Here is a 17771-nt window from a genome sequence, read left to right on the forward strand (position 1 = left end):
CAGTCCATGCACTAGTAGTCTCGAGATTAGACGACTGCAATGCCTTCTATGTGGGGCTGCCCTTGGGACTGTTACAGAGACTGCAATGGGTCCAGAATGCAGCAGCAAGACTTCAGAGTGGGGTTAGAAAATACCAACATATCTCCCCCATCCTGGCCGCCTTACACTGGCAACCTGTTTGCTTCAGTACCAGTTTCAAGGTAATGATATCAACCTATAAGGCCCTAGTTTACGACCTCGATATCTGGCCAAGTGCCAGATATCCTTCCAGTTAGACCTACCCATCTTATAAGATCGTCACAGGCAGGGCGGCTGAGAGTTCTGACCCCGAGAGAGGCCCAGAAAACAATCACTAGAAATCAGACCTTCTCAGCGGTAGCACCACAACTCTTCTGCCCAAAGTCTGCCTGGCCCCCTCAGTGGGCACATTCAAAAAGCTACTGAAAACCTGGCTATTTAGACAGGCCTTCCCTAAACAAACTACACTTTGATGCAATAGTGCTTGGTAATACAACTTCCATCATACTGCCATCCTCCATGTTTTTACATTTTTCTTCACTTCTAATTGTATTTACTGTATTGTTATTTTATCCTCACTGCACTTTATTTGATTTTCGCCCTTCTGTATTGGTGTTGTTATCTGCTATTTTGTTATTGTTGTTTTATGTTACTTGTTGTAAACCACCGAGAATGGCCTTGGCTGCCAGAAAGACGGTATATAAATCAAATCAAATCAAATCAAATCAAATCAATCAATCAATCAAATGTCAGATTTAGGATCTTTATTCACTCAAATGGCCTCTTCCCTAATTTCCTTCCCTTGCACCCCACTCCCAATCTGCTCTAGGGAGTCTCTCCACCTGCCTGAGCAGATTTTAAGGATGTGTGGTGGACAGCAGAAGACTGCTGGCAGATAGAGAATCAAACTCCTCTGCACTACAGATGAAAATCATTTCATCATCAGAAAGCCTTTCAGAATGCCACCTTCAATATTTCTTAAAAGAAGCAAGAAGGGAGAAAGAGCAGCACTCATCTGCTGTCATCAAACATGAATGAGTGAAGAACATATTCACAAAGTGGGCAGAGGAAACAGCATAGTTAAATGAAATACTTCACCAAAAATAAGAATTAACAATTGAAACATGCTGATTTGTGAGTTACACTTTATGTCTGAATTATGCAAACTAAGACACATGAGAAGGTTGGTGTTCCAACAGACAAAACAAATGGAAAAAAAATAAAACAACAACTTTCTCATCGGAAACCTGGAGCATTTGCCAAGCATTCTACAGCCCCCTGCATAAGAAGATATGAGAAAAATATTCGGCACATTTAAGTAACATGTGAGAAAGAATCAGGGGAAACTATACTTTGAATATATATAAATGTGTAAAGTGTGACCAAAACCATCAAGGGTGTATAGTACTTTCCATATGAGAAAAGCAGAGCCAGCCCTATTTTCAGACAAACGGAAACACTCATCTCACAGAACAAATGTCAACTGGACAGTGGTGGCAGCTCTTCAGCTAATACTCTCTGTTAGACAACAGGATTGTGGGTCCCAAGGATCTGCCCCACAACCCCTAGACTATATCTGCTGTCCACAGTTATTCCTGTCCCATTGCCAGTGATAAAATGATTCAACTGCCAATCTAACCAGCTTCTGTAGGTCAAATTCAGGCATGGGAGAGATCCTGCCCTTGGCCTTAGGCAACAGAATGCCTTGCATTAGCCCTCAACAAAACTGCAAAGTATCTTGAAAGTACGAGAATTGAGAGATATGAGATACTGTACAGTGAATGCTACTACTACAGGTTATGACATAGGAAAATGAGAGGTCACTTTAGGCAAAAAGGAGATGTCAATGTGGAGGGCAACTTTGTCATGGGGATCACAACAAAGGACTGTGTGTTCAGCTCCTTCACATGCAGATGTGAGAGCTACCTAAAGAGCCATTTTGAGGGTCAGGAGATGAATGTTAGTCGTCACAAGTGGTTCAAAAGGGTGTCTGGTAAGCTGAGACAAGATAAGGGGACGTGACAAGGGTCTTGTGAAGGCTTCATATCACAGTAGACATTTTGAAGACCTTTCAAGAACTTCTTGACTATCTGATGGGTCAAGAGGTGGGCAAAAGAATGGCCAGCAGCCTGGTGTGCTACAATAGCCACAAGGTAGACCTTTATGGAAGAGATAGAAAGCCATGTTGCTTAAGGTCCAGAAGAAAGTCCAGGACAGTAGAAAGAGAGGCTGAGGAAGCTAACAGGGAACAGCATGCATAAAGCTGAAACTTTCTCCATTTGTAGCTGTAGAGGCAATTCATGGAAGGCTGCCTGGCCTGCTACAAGATGTTGGCCAGGAAGGGAATATCCTCCAGATAGGGGCAGGCGGATTTTGTTGGATGCAGTGAGAAGGGAGGTCATGAACCACTGCTGGGGGGAGGGGCATCAAGAAGTGAAGAGGATGACACTGGAGTTCTCATGAAGGGTTCTCACAGCTCTGCACTGAATCAGCAGAAAGGGAGGGAACATGTACAGTTGGCCTTTGGTCCAGTTGGTGGTGAATAATTCCCTCAAAGAATGTCTGCCTTTGTCTGCATGGGAGCAGTAGTTTGCACAACTGGAATTGTTCACAGTGGTGAAAACATCCACTGAGGGTATGCCCCAGTGATGAATGAGCTGGCTGTAAACCACATGGGATAGCTGCCACTTGTGTGTCTATGTCATTGTTTGGTTAAGGCAATCCACAGTCTCGTTGTCTGTGCCTGAAAAATGAGTTGTTATTGGGAGGTTGTGACAGGCAATGCACCACTCCCAGATGAGGCCAAAGAGCTATAAGAGGCTTGAGGATCTGTTCATTGATGTAAAACATTGCTGTGGGGTTGTCTGTGGCAACTTGGAAGGTGGAGCCATGGATCATGTTGCTGAATGCCTGCAGACCTTTGAAAATTGCGAGAAGTTCAAGGAAGGTGATGTAGTGAGTTCTCTCACATGCTGACAGGTGTGTATCATCCTGTGACAGCAATGTGCACCCCTTCCTGTCATGTGGCTATGAGATGGGATGGATGTTCCTGGCAAAAGGGGGTGCTGACTCATAAGTGAGCCTTGATTGTCCACCATCAGAAGTGGTGCTTGAGTTGCGGGAAAAGAGACAGTTTTTTGTGAAGAGAATCTCTTTTGTTGTTGTAGGCTAGGAAATAGAAGAATTGGAGTGGTCACAGTCTGAGCAAGGAGTGAGGTAAGACAGCCGTGGTGGAAGCCATGTGCCCTAAGAGGCACTGTATTGAGTGAGCCACATATCAGGCTTGGATGAGTTTCCAAGTGAAGTGAAGTGATATTGTTCATTCTTGGTTGAAGAAGAGAAACCCATGGTTGATTTGCATCATGGATTGCCCTGATGTAATGACTGGATTAGGTGGGCACAACCTGTGATTTGTCTGTGTTGACATGGAGCCAAAGACTCGACAAGAGGTGCAGAGTAAAGTGAACGTTGGCCTGTAACATTTCCCTGTTCTGTGCCACGAGGAGCCAATTATCTATACAGGGGGAAATGCAGATGCCCCGTGCTCTGAGAAAGGCAACCATCAGCGCCATATATTTTGTGAAAACCCGTGGGGCTGTCGTGGGTGAACTGAGATGTGGAACAACCCCTCTTCTCACTTCCTCTGATTAAACAAAAAAGAGGCTGTTGACAATAGAGTTACCTAACACTTAGCTGGCATAAGTCCCAACATTCTGTTTGTGAATTTGCTTCCCAACCAAAATGGGCTGCCGATTCTGAGCATGTCTCAATACTGATCTCCACATATGGGGGATGCAGCATCTGGTAAATCTGGTGGGCGTGACACAGATGTACAGCGGGTTAGGCCAGCTAGCCCCCATAAGAGTAGTTGCCACAACTGCCCAGAGTAGACAAGTTCTAGATGGGCAGTATATAAATATATAAATAAATAAATAAATAAATAAATAAATAAATAAATAAATAAATAAATAAATAAATAAATAAATAAGCAAGCAAGCAAGCAAGCAAGCAAGCAAGCAAGCAAGCAAGCAAGCAAGGAGTCAGGGAGTACACAGAGTATGGATCGATTAAGACTACCCCCTTCCTGGCAGAGGTCACCACTGAAAGGGATCTGGACAAATGCTTCAATCATCAAGATGCCTTGCCCTCACAGATCCCCTTGCACAGAGACTGCAACCTTGTTGTGGGCCTGGAGCACAATCTGCAAGAATTTGTGCCAAGGTGACCAGCTCAGCCCTGGTTCCTTGAAAGCCATGGTATACTCATGGGGAGATTCCTTTAGTTAAGGAAAGAATTTATGTTACCTTCCCTGAGGTTCCCAATCCAGATGAAGATGGGATGTCAATATCAGATACAGATCCAAGGCAAAACAAGTCTCAGGACTCGTCAGTCTGCAATTTGAGGTGGAGTAGGTGACCACTATTACCATAGACTTTATAGACTTATCCCTTTTCTTTGCCTTTTTAGGCTGAGAATAATCCCTGTCTGGAGCCTTCCTTTTTTTCCCCACAACTGAACTCAGTGACTTCAAAGTCAAATCTGTTGACACTGACATATTTGCAACAGACTGGGGTATGGTGGGCTTTTTAAGGAAAAAAGGACTCTTGGGACATCTGCGTCTGTAGCTCTGATTGTTGCAGGCATTCATTAAGAGTTGCTGGGATGAGGTCTTATAAATTGAGAACTCAGGGAACTTATAGGTAGACATATGTGCAAAGGTAGTAGGCCAAGATCCTGGAAGAGAAGCCAGTTCATTGTCTCTGAGGATGATGGAGGAAGAGGCAGGACCAGGTAGAGAGGCAACAGTGGTAGTGAGAAGGAGGCAGGCGAGCAGGTAGTTCCTTCCTGGCACAAAAAACAAACCATGAACTGGTTCATTTTTTGAGGAGTATATGATGGTTCATAGTTTGTAGGTAGTATCACAAACCAACAATTTTCTGGTTCATGCCCATCTCCAGTACAGACTCATATAGAATTTGACATACTTTACAAAGAAAATATTCAAAGAAAATTATTTTCTGGTGACCAGAAAACACTACATAATGTAGTTCAATTCATACATCCTTTCATTTGAAGCTACCCTTACCTTTGAAAAACGGGCATTTATCCATTTTGTGAATGTCTTCTTTTGTACATCTTTATGTTCATCTAGAAGAGAAGAAAATGAAGACATTAAAAACTATTTCTCTAAGTCGCTAACTGGCACTCCAGTCATAGACTATTTCGATATAAAAATGCAGAAAAATTTATCCAACAGAATTAACTTGACTTTCCTTTTAAAAAGTCATCAAAAGTCCCCTTTCAATGAAGTGAATTCTGGATGCTTATAATTTTCAGCCACAGTTCAGACTAGAGAATGACTTGAAAATGCTAGTATTTGACTAACACTATTGTGGTTTGCATGCAACTCTCAAAACAGAAAGAGATACAATCTACACAAATACATGTTTACTTTAGCTCAAAAATTTCCCTATACTCTAGCCATGGTGACCTGCACTAACAATAACAGAAACTGGAATATGCTTCTTAGTGAAGAATGGCAAACAGATTTAATATTTAGGTTATGCATCTCTGTTAGTGGCTCAGTGCCATATTATTTTTCACACTTCAAAAATATTCTTAGAATGAGAAACTTTTTTAAAAAGATGCAACTCTAGAAAAAAGAGGCTGGGCTCTATCTATTAAAGAATCTACTTTACACGGAAAGATTTAATTTTGAAACTTTCCAAAAATGCTACGTGAACTTCTGTTAAGATATGAATGAACTTCTGCTATTTGCATCTTCTTTTGTTCTAGTAAAAAAATGTTGCAAAGTCAGATTATAATTTGTAATCCATGATCTGCATGCTCCTAGCATAGCCTCTGTCCTTCCAAGGAGCTCTGTTCTTACTATTACATGCTATCAAGTCAGAACCAATTTACAGTGATCCCAGCAGAGTTTTTAAAGTAAGTGAGATATTTAAAGTTATAGTTTGACCAGTTCAACTCCCCCAGTCAGTTTCCATATCCAAGTGAGGATTAAGACCCTGTTCTCCATAATCCTAGTCCATCACTCTATCCACTACACCACAAGGGGAACCACCCAAGAAGCTCTAAGCCTCCTATTTATATTCCTTTGTTTTCAACAGGCACCTTTGAAATGTAGACTGGAGGTGTATTTCATATGCAACTCAAGAGATATGCAAACCTGGTGATAGTGACTAGTAAGGAACTTTAGTAATTGCTCAGATGGCGTTTATTTATTCCTAGGAAGAATTGGGAGAAGGGACATCAGACAAAATCCAAAGAAACAAAACAAAACAAAAATAGAAAGACAAAAACATGTGGCACCTCCAAGACTAACCATTATATTTTAATGTAAGCTTTTGTGGAGGAGGAACTTGTTTCAAATTGTAAGTGGGATGGCAATATGGATGTTCAGTGGGAAAATCTTGCACAGTAAAAATAGCCACCAATCTAGTGGGAAAGGACTTCTGTTGCATTTTGGGTTCAACAGGTGATCGCAATGAAGCAACAAAACACTCAACTGTAATCATGAAAGTAATTTTCTTCCTGTTCTTTCTAAAGCTGTCACATAAGCAATTGCCAGTCAGGTCTACGAATTTTAAACAGTCTGGCAATTAAACATGCACATACTTGTTTAGAAATAAAAATAAAAAAGCTAGCTCACTACGATAACCATTCATCTGTCACAGCTGCTATCGTCTTAGAAAAGATATCTCCTTCTTGGAGAAAGAAAGCTACAACTTCTCTAAAAGGGTGCCCAGCCCAGCAGTTTTGGTTAGGTGCATAATCATATTTCAAAGAATAATAACTGGTACTAAAATAATACTGAGTTTTAGAAAAGAGTTCACCTGTGTTATCTTTTCAAAGTCAATTTTTAATTTCAAACTAAAACTAAGACCAGATATCATTCACTAGCACTCCTTCTGTCTTTTAGTTAAGTAAGTTTTCTTCACAAAATGAGATATATATCTCAGGGTTTCAATCTCCTTTTTCCTTATGGTTACATCTCCCTCTAAAAAAATTGGTATTTTATTTTCTTCACTTTGTTGAAACAGAAGGAGGAAAGAATTTGGTAGATTGCAATTTCTCATTACTGAGACACAATATATTTTATTTATCTGTAACACTTTCTCAACTCTGAAGAATTTTATACTAAAACTAAAGAGAACATAGCAGAGGAAAATACCTTGTTGCAAACTTTCAGGAATGTTTCAGATGTTTAATAAATAGATAGATCCCTTTGACACCTACCCATTACATCAAGTCACAAAAGGTCAACATTCTTGTTAACTAGTTCTTAGGACTGTCCCATCCCTTAATTGCTGAAAATGAATTTTTTTACACAAAGGAATGCAGGAATAAAAGGAAGAATTAGCCTGTGGGTTTTCAATTAAGGAATAAAGAATGTAGCCTAATTACAGACTTGCATTTGCCTGCCCCGAGAAAAATACTATTGCATATGTGTCCCTCAGACCCCCACAGAGGGTGTTGGAGGGGGCAGCCATTGAAGTGGTGCTGGGTAGGGGAAGGAATGGCAGTGGGAGTAGAACATGTCCACGTAGGAGAAGAGAGGTTAGATATCTTACATCTATCCCCTCTTCGAGTCCTACCCCCAACCAGATGGTATCAGGTGACCGTATCAGCAAACCCTCGAGCCACACGGTGCTGTTGATGAATGCAGGTCAGTACAAAATAAAACTGCCCTCATCCATGATGTAATTCTGCATGAGGGTGCTGACCTGGTATGTATTACTGAGACCTGGGTGGGAGAGGAGGGTGGTGTCCCCCTGTCCTCTCAGCTGTGTCTGCCTGGGTACCCGGTCCAGCACCAATGCCACTCGGAGGGTCGGGGAAGGGGAGTTGCTATAGTCTATAGGAGTTCTATCTCTTTCACCAGGCTTCCTATCCCTTTGAGAGGAGGTATTGAGGGCCTGTATTGTGTGTTGGGCTTACAAGACATCTATATGAGGCCGCTGGGTGGGGTCATCAGGGGGTGTGGAGCCCGGTGTCACCAGTACGCTGATGACACTCAGGTCTACATCTCTTTTCCACCTACCGAAGGAGATGCCGTCCTGTCCCTTCAGCGCTGCCTGGGGACTGTACTGCAATGGATGCAGGAGAACGGGCTGAGGCTGAACCCGGACAAGACGGAGGTGCTGAGGGTGGGCGCCCCCACAGTTGGGGGGTTGGGAAACTCCCTCACTTTTGGGGGGGTGACTCTTCCTGCCAGGGATGGGGTCCGCAGCTTGGGGATCCATCTGGACCCGGCGCTCACTATGCAATCCCAGGTGGCGTCGGTGGTCCGCACCACCTTTTTTCACCTCAGGCGGATAGCCCAGCTGCGGTCCTACCTTGATGTGTGAGCGCTCACTACCTCGGTGTATGCGCTCGTAATCTCAAGATTAGACCACTGCAATGCGCTCTACGTGGGGCTACCTTTGAGGCTGCTGCAGAAATTACAGGTGGTGCAGAATGCGGCGGCCAGACTACTTATTGGTGTGAAAAAACACCAACATATTTCACCCTCTCTGGCCGCATTGCATTGGCTGCCTGTCCGATTCCGCATCGACTTCAAAGTGTTGATGCTTACCTATAAAGCCCTAAATGGTTTAGGGCCTCGATACTTGGTGGAACGCCTACTCCCACCAAGACCTACCCGTGTCACTCATGTGAGCCAGGAGGTGAGGCTGAGGAGCCTAATGCCGAGGGAGGCCGGGAAGGAAAAGACAAGAAACCGGGCCTTCTCGGCAGTGGCTCCTCGCCTCTGGAACAACTTACCTCCTGAGATTCACGGGGCTCCCTCGCTGGGTACTTTTAAGAAGCAATTAAAAACTTGGATGTTTCGGCAGGCCTTTCCATCACATAACTCATGACCTCTTTGTTTCCTCCTTTACTGCTCTATGTTTTGTGTTTTGGCATCAGAATGTAGTGTTTTTATGATTTAGAACTGTTTATTTACATTGTTTACTGTATTATTTTAAGGTTCTTAGCCGCCTAGAGTGGTCCTTGCCTGCCCAGATAGGCGGGATATAAATAAAATAAAATAAAATAAAATAAAATAAAATAAAATAAATAAATAAATAAGACAGACTGGAGATTCTGCTAGTGTACCACCCACCCTGCTGCATACCAACAGTCTCCCTGCCTCAGCTGACACAGGTAGACTCGGAGATGCTGTTGAGTACTCCAAGGCTGTTGGTGCTGGGAGACCTCAACATCTATGCCAGGGCTGCCTTAACTGGGGCAGCTCAGGGGTTCATGGCCGCCATGATAACCATGGGGCTGTCTCAGTGTGTCATTGTCCCAAAACATAAGAAGGGCCATACCTTGGACCTGGTTTTCTCAACGGGACTGGAAGATGGTAGTTTGGATGTGGAAGGGCTGGTTGTGACCCCATTGCCATGGTCAGACCACTTCCTGGTCAAGTTTGGTCTATTAGCTTCTTCTCCCCTCTGCAAGGGTGGCGGATCTATTAAGATGATCTGCCCTCAGAGACTAATGGATCTGGATGGTTTCCTGAATGCTCTGGGGGATTATCCATCTGATATGGTCAGTGCTCGTGTCAAAGCTCAGGTCATCCTATGGAATAGGGAGATGATCCAGGCGGTTGACACGATTGCACCTAAGCACCCTCTTCATGCACGTAGAGCCCAGACAGCTCCTTGGTATACTTCTGAACTGCAGGCAATGAAGTGAGAGGGGAGACAGCTGGAGCATAGGTGGAGGAAATCCCACTGGGAGTCTGATCAAACACAATTTAGAGCCCATTATCGGGCCTATTTCTTGGCAATATGGCTGGCAAAATGACAATATTTCTCCAGCCGTATTGCTTCCTCAAAATGTCATCCAGCAGAGTTGTTTCGGGTGGTCTGGGATCTTCTTCAGCCAGGAAATCCGGTGGAGGTCCCGGACTGCTCATCAGCTTGCTCAGATTCGCAGTGGGTTGGACTCCACCGTTACTGCAGAATCAGAGGATGTGTTCAGTGTGCCGTGCTTAGGTCAAGTATTAATGGATGAGTTTTAATTGTTGAGACCTAAGGATGTGGACAGGGTACTTGGATCTATCTGTTCTACCACCACTACACTTAACCCTAGCCCATCTTGGCTAATTGGAAGATCGCCAGGGGGGTTCACACATGGGTCCAGGAGTCCATGAACGCCTCTTTGAGAGAGGGAGTTGTCCCTACCACCTTGAAAGAGGCGGTAATTTGGCCAGTCCTTAAAAAGCCTAACCTGGACATAAGGGAGGTTCGCCACTGGTCGCCACTACCAACCAGTGGTGAACCGCCCTTATTTGGGCAAAGCGTTGGAGTGGGTTGTGGCCGGGCAACTCCAGGCACTGCTGGATGAAACATTTTCTGAATCCATTTCAATCGGGTTTCAGGCAGGGTTTTGGTATGGAGACTGCCTTGGTCGCCCTGTACGATGACCGTTGCCGGGACACAGGGGGAGTGTGACCCTGTTGATACTCCTGGACCTCTCAGCGGCTTTCGACACCATCAACCATGGTGTCCTTCTGGATAGGCTGGCTGGGTTGGGAGTTGGGGGCACTGCTTCACGGTGTTTCTGCTCCTTCCTGGCTGACCGTGTCCAGAGGGTGGTGCTGGGGGACAGTTGCTCTGTCCCATGGCGTTTATGTCATGGAGTTCCTCAGGGCTCAGCACTGTCCCCCATGCTATTTAACATCTACATGGAACTGCTGGGAGAGGTCATCAGGAGGTTTGAGCTGAGGAGTCAGCAATATGATGACAATACTCAGCTCTACCTCTCGTTTTCCACCAATCCAGGTGAGACGGTTTCTGTGCTGAACTCGTGTCTGGACCTAATAATGGACTGGATGAGGGTTAATAAATTGAAACTCAATCCAGACAAGATGGAAGTGCTGTTAATGGGTGCTTCGCCGGACAGGCTGGAGGGCCATTTCCCTGCCCTGAATGGGGTTACACTCCCCCAAGGGACAGGGTCCGCAGCCTGGGGGTGCTCCTGGATCCCAGTCTAACTCTGGAAGCCCAGGTGGACTCAGTAGCCAGGGGCACCATCCTTCAGCTGCAGAAATTATACCAGCTACGCCCTACCTGGACAAGCGGAGTCTCATGACAGTTACGCACACACTGGTAACATCTCGTATAGATTACTGCAATGTGCTCTATGTGGGACTGCCTTTGAAGACAGTCTGGCAATTGCAACTGGTCCAGAATCAAGCTGCGTGGCTGGTGAGTGGTGGGGCTGCTAGGGGATATATCAAGCCGATTCTGTTTAAATTACATTGGCTACCAGTTGCTGCCTGGGCCTAATTCAAAGTGCTTGTTTTGACATAAAAGCCCTAAACGGCTTGGGCCCTAGATACCTGAAGGACTGCCTCCTTCCATATGAACCTAATGGCAGTTAAGATCTAGCCAGGGGGCCCTTTTGAAAGAGCCATCCCTCAAGGAGGTAAGAGGGATGGCTTGTAGACAAAGGGCCTTTTTGGCAGCTGCCCCCACTATGGAACGCCCTCCCAATTGAGATTCATCTGACGCTGACACTGATGACATTTCAGCGCCAGGTCAAAACCTTCCTGTTCCAGAATGCTTTTAATTGAAATAATATCAACTGTGGGTCCTGATGGCAATTTTTAGAGTATATATTTTAATTGTATTTTAATTGTTTTGTTGTTGTTGTTGTTGTAGGTAAAGGTAAAGGTAAAGGTTCCCCTTGACAATTTTTGTCCAGTCATGTTCGACTCTAGGGGGCGGTGCTCATCCCCGTTTCCAAGCCACAGAGCCAGCGTTTTTGTCCGAAGACAATCTTCCGTGGTCACATGGCCAGTGAGACTTAGACACGGAACGCTGTTACCTTCCCACCGAGGTGGTCCCTATTTATCTACTTGCATTTGCATGCTTTCAAACCACTAGGTTGGCGGGAGTTGGAACAAGCGACAGGCGCTCACTCCGTCGTGTGGATTCGATCTTACGACTGCTAGTCTTCTAACCCTGCAGCACAGGCTTCTGCGGTTTAGCCCGCAGCGCCACCACGTCCCTTTGTTGTTGCTGTACTGTATTTTAAATGTTGTAAGCCGCCCAGAGACCTTTGGGTAATGTGGGTGGCACATAAGTTAAATAAATAAATAAATAAAGTATATTTCATGCTCAAGCAAGACATTTCGAATGCCAGATCTCTGTACAGTATTTTGTTAATTTTTCCAATTCTTTAGCTTAAAGTCTGGCAGTCCCTGGAATTTCAGTGTCAATGATCCAAACATTTCTTTGTTCCATTACTACTATATCTAATGTGTTATGTTCAATATGTCTACCAGTTTGGATCCAGAAATCCCACAAGATCTTGACTTTGTCATTTTCTGACACCTTTTCTAACTGATGTCCCCATGAGTTTTCAGAGGCTGGCAGATTAATTTTTTTGCATAATGACAAGTGCATTAATGCAAATACTTTATTGCTTTGTAGCCGATCAGGCTATATGCAAGAACATAGATTAAACTAATCATAAAATAGTACAGTATTTGGCATCTCATGCAAGTACATACAAGCAAGCATAGAAGGTATAAAATGATAAGAAATTTCCAAAGCAGGACTGCAGTTCAACATCAGGATGACAAAATCATGACTACAGAAATTGTATTTCCTTCATAAGTTTGCCATGAGTCGGAGGCAACCCAAGAGCACGTAACACCACCAAAGAACTTTGAGTACTATAAAACTGCTCAGAGTACAAAAGTAGGCTTCACGGGCAACTGAGAAGAGGTCAAAAATAAAAATCTTATAACAAGCACCTCTCTTAATATCCTGTTCTGTAATGAAGTGCTGCTGCTATCTTGTTTGACATTTAAACAAGGTAGCAGTAAAACACAGCAAGCCCCTATATTCTAATTAGTCTTCTATTGACCTCAGTTGATTAGCTATCAGCACAGCCAATTAATCCCTGAACTAAGCTTCCTGTATGATTCACTCTCATGAGATAGGATGCCTACTAAGCTTTGAAGTCCATGGCATGACTCCAAAGTTGCTTCACCATAACTAGAAGATAGCTTCAATTCATAAAAGCTCTAGTATACACCTCTTACACAGCAACACATATAGGAAAAATCCAAAAGATGGTATTCTACTGGCAGAAGTGTACCAGTTATACTGCTATAAAACTTATTTAATCTTTAATAGCATTTTGCAGAACCTTCCTGTTTAGACTTCCTCTGATCCAAATACTTCGGTATTACTATCTGTATTATCATACAGCTTTGTCCAATAAAAACTATTCATAAAAAGTCAAACTGGGAAGGTGGGGCTTTGTTGCGGTGGTCCCAGTAGTTCCAGAGAAGAGCTCTCTGGAAAAACTGGAACTGTCCGGTCCAGCATCCCCTTTTTGAAATGGGGATCAAAGGAGAGTCTAGGAGAATTCTCTCTGAAGCAGTTGGTGAGCAGCAGAAGGAGAAGAATGGAATATAAACCCGGACTTCTTCCCTCTGAAGAAATCACCCAGCATGGATCGGAGGCAGGAGCCATATTGGAACGGAGCCGTGAGTAACCCAGGGGAGAAGAGAACAACCAATATAATGAATAGATTTGATCAGCATAATATAAAAAATGGATGCACACATGTCAGCATTTTATTTATTTATTTATTCAGGGAAAATGAAAATCTAATGTGCCGGCACGCTCATTCTCACACAAACAGGGAGAAAGAGTTTTAACAACTCTTTAACAGTAATGGCTGCTTTGTTTTCTCTTGAACCTTTTATTCCTCCAATCACAGACAGTTCTGTCTCTTTTCAACCACTGTAGGCTACTGTTGTTATTATGTAATGCCAACGCACAGTAACCATATGAATGAGAGATCTCCAAAATGTGCTATCCTCAATAGCCCTCCTCAGCTCTTACAAATTCAAGACTGTGGCTTCCTCTAGAGCAGCAGTACCCAACCTTTTTGGACCAGTTGAGCCTAGTACATATGCTTTTGTGCGCATGCGCAAAGCAGTGGGGGAGCACACGTCTGCCTGCCAGCGCCAGCATCAGCGCTCCCCCACCCCTACGTACATGCACAGGAGTGCCTGCAGGCATGCGGGCGCATGCATGAAGGGGTGGGGGAGCACTCACGCCGGCGCTGGCACACACACACATGCACAAAGCAGCTATGGGGAGGGGAGTGTGTGCGGGGGGGCGGGAGGTCTGTCTCCTATCCCGGTCCAGCTCACGCCACAGACCAGCACAGGGGGTTGACAACCTCTGCTCTAGAGAGTCAACCCATCTCATTTCTAGTCTTCCTCTTTTCCTCCTATCCTCAACCTTTTTCAGCCTTATAGTCTTTTCCAGAAAATCTTGCCTTCTCGTGATGTGCCCAAACTAGGGCAGCCTCAGTTTCAACATTTGTGCCTCTGGAGATAGTTCAGGCTTGATTTGATCTAGAAACCACTTGTTCACCTTTCTAGCAGCAGAGATCTCCTCCAGCACCAGTCGGCTTCCTTTACTGACCAGTTTTCACACCCATGCATGGTTATCAGAAATTTTAAAAGGTGTAGATAATCTTGGTCTTGTTTCCAGTTACACATCTTTAGACTTGATTGTCTTTTCTAATTACTTTTACTGTTGCTCTTTTTGTCTTTTTCTGATTTCTTGGCTACAGCCTCCATTGGGATTAATTATTGGACCACGATATACAAAATCTTTCACTCTTTCAGTATATTTCATTGCAGTAATTTATCCTTGAGATTTCCAAAGTATGGGCCACTGTGACGAGAGACACACACTCAAGGTAGGAACACACCATTCTCGTTAATTTAACATGAATTTCTCTGGGGAGTTTATTATTCCTGATGTATGCTGTATTAATTCGTCATGCTATATCTATATTTTGCTGTACTTCTTCTGGTTGTGTCTCCATAGGTGGGGCTAAAAAGTTAGTTACCAACTGCGCTGTGTCTTCACCTTTTTGTTCTGGAAGATTCTGGAATCTAAGTATGAGGTTAGTTCCCTCCATTTGTAACTTTAGCAGGTTGGTTTCATCTTGTTTTCTTTCATGTTGTATCACTACCAACTCTGCATTCATAACCTCATTTTTTCAGTGGGTCTTTTTTGAGGTTTATTCTATTTTAGCTATTTCTTTTTTATTTTCTATAATTTGGTGTTTGATATCAGTCATTTGTGACCCTAAATTTTTAATTTGTTCAGACAGCTGAGTCATTCCTCCTTGTATCTACTGTATTTCTGTGGATAACTTATTTTGAACGTTTTGTTGCCAATCCTTAAGTGTCTCTTGCTGCAATGATTTCAGATTTTGTTCCTGCCCAGGTGAGCCTCTCATGGAAGTAAGTCTTTGCCTTTGATTAAAACAGTTCATTCACCAAATAACTTTCTCCCCTCCTCCCTCTTTCTTCTCCTTTTCCCAATCAAGGCTGATGGATTGGGCGGGGCTTGCTTCTACCATGCCTTGAAGGGTTACATGATCTAATCCACTTTCATCAACTCATTAATCCCAGCTTTCTTCTGTGTCATCGTTTTAAATTCATAAAGGTTTCTGTATATAAAACACATATCTTGACGTACTTAGAGTCCTGGTCAGGATATTTTCCAAAATCCTTCTGTACTCCTCCACTCTTTAGTAATAGTTCCAAGGTGATGGTACTAATGTATAAGGCCCTAAATGCTTTGGGACCTCGACATCTGGCTGAGTACCTCCTTCCAGTTAGGTCTGCCCGTCCTATAAGATCGTTGCACACTGGGTGGCTGAGAGTTCTGACCCCGAGAGGGGCCCAGAAAACAACCACTAGAAATTGGGCCTTTTCGGCGGTAGCGCCACAATTACAGAACTCTCTTCCTCCCAAAGTCTGCCTGGCCCCTTCACTGGGCACATTCAAAAAGCTACTAAAAACCTGGCTATTTAGACAGGCCTTCCGTGAACAAACTACACTCTAATACAATAGTGTCCAATAATATAACTTCTATCATATTGCCATGCTCCATGTTTTTATTCTTCTACGCTTTTAATTGTATTTATTGTATTATAATTTTATCTTCACTTCACTTTTTATTTTATTTTATGATTTTTATTTGCTGTTTTGTTACTCTGTTGTTTTTTGTTATTTGTTGTAAACCGCCCAGAGTGGCCCTGGCTGCCAGATGGGCGGTATACAAATCAAATAAATTAAATAAATTAATAATGAATGAAATACACAACCACACTGTTGCTGTTCATCTGGGGCTAACTAATGCTCACTTGATAGATACTAATATAAATAGTACCAATTTTGCTCATTGGCTTTCAATTAATCAATTTCCCTGCTACCTATTTCTCAGTTTAGCTCCTCTATTACAAGTTAAATCCAAATTGTTCATTTTATCTAGATCCACTGAGTCAGAAGTGCTGACTTAACAAATTCCAGTCATTCAATTCAATGGGTGTATTCTAGCTGGGGTCAACAATTGGCTTTAGCCCTCCGTCATTCACAGAAAAACACTGAAGAACTATGAATGGCTTTGAATCCAATTGAAGGTGGTTACCAGGCTTTTCCTCCTTTGTAATTAAAATATCAAAGACAGCTTACAATCAGTATAAAAACACAAAGTATAGTTTAAAAGCAAGAACAAAAAAGTGGTATCAATGAAAACAGTCTACATCTGAAAAAAAACAATAAAAAAGGAAGCAAGAGCATAAAACTTTCCACCGTGTACCACAGTGGGACAGCTATTCTGTTACCAACTCATGATATCTCTAACAGCAGAAAAAGCCAGAGCAGTCTTAGAATAACAATCCTTTTGAACAAGTTCATGCAGAGGAAGAACATTCTGCAAGACCAGGGCTTAAAAATTAAAAACAGCACTTTGACCTAGCCTAGAGGTAAACTGGCAACCTATGAACTCAAATAAGATACAGAGTAATATGAACTAAATTGCTGACTTCAAGAAGAACCCCGGTAGCTGCATCTTGAAACAAAAAAGATGATTGTGGCCTGTCCCTATAGTTAGAACAACACAGAACATTATAATAATCTAATGTTGGAGGTGCTTAAAGCATGAAAGTCTCGGTCCTGTTCTGGTTTCTCTGAGAAAGGACAAAACTGAGCTGTAAGGCTGTGTGGGAGGGGTCACCTCTGGCACCCCTGAGGGACTATCTGCTCTTAGGCCGGCCTGCCACCAGGTTCCTAGTAGGCACTGAAACCAGTTGGCCAGGAGGGGGAACTGACAATGATGAGGATCACCAGAGTGGTGGAACTGAGGCAGAGTTCTGCTCCCAACTCCACCTCCCAGCTGGCCAGAATAAAGACAAAAGGAGAGCGCAAGGTAGGGGGATGGGAACTTGGGAGAAAAAGGAGGCAGCAGTGGGGTCTGAGGAAAAGGCCACATGGGATGGGACCCTCAAGGAGCAGGAGGAGGCTCTGCTGCAGGAGGGTTCCTTGACTATGCCTTCATCAAAAGCCCCGTGGACTAGTAGTGTATTGGTCATGCTGCAACTGCTGCACAGCCACAGATGAGGCAGGGATTTCAAACTTATAAACTGCCAGCTTCAGCCTTATACCTGGAGCCACTGGGGATGACCATGTACCAACCCAACCCACAGAAGTGACAACTGAGATGCAAATGTCAGAAGGTAAACTGAACCCTGACTTCAAGACTGTCAATCTCACAATAAAGCCTACTTTACATCTTGACCCTATATCTCAAACCTGGGCAAAGTGCGGCCCAAGGGCCACATACGGCCCGCGAGCCGCTCCTGTCTGGCCCGCCGGCCGTCATTCCAGTCTGGTGTTCAAGCACTTGTTC

At 43.7% G+C, this 17771-nt stretch overlaps 1 protein-coding gene across 6 annotated transcripts in view; it reads right to left on the minus strand.

Moving 5' to 3' along the window:
* UTRN (utrophin) overlaps positions 1–17771 on the minus strand; it is a 431410-nt gene that overhangs the window by 374988 nt on the left and 38651 nt on the right. For all 6 annotated transcript variants that reach the window (XM_078383278.1, XM_072995753.2, XM_072995759.2 and 3 more), the window contains exon 3: positions 5105–5166. In XM_078383278.1, coding sequence (XP_078239404.1) covers positions 5105–5166 — 62 coding nt within the window. The remainder of the gene's footprint in view (positions 1–5104; positions 5167–17771) is intronic.

This window comes from Pogona vitticeps, chromosome 1 (genome assembly GCF_051106095.1).
Source record: "Pogona vitticeps strain Pit_001003342236 chromosome 1, PviZW2.1, whole genome shotgun sequence".
Classification (NCBI taxonomy): domain Eukaryota; kingdom Metazoa; phylum Chordata; class Lepidosauria; order Squamata; family Agamidae; genus Pogona; species Pogona vitticeps.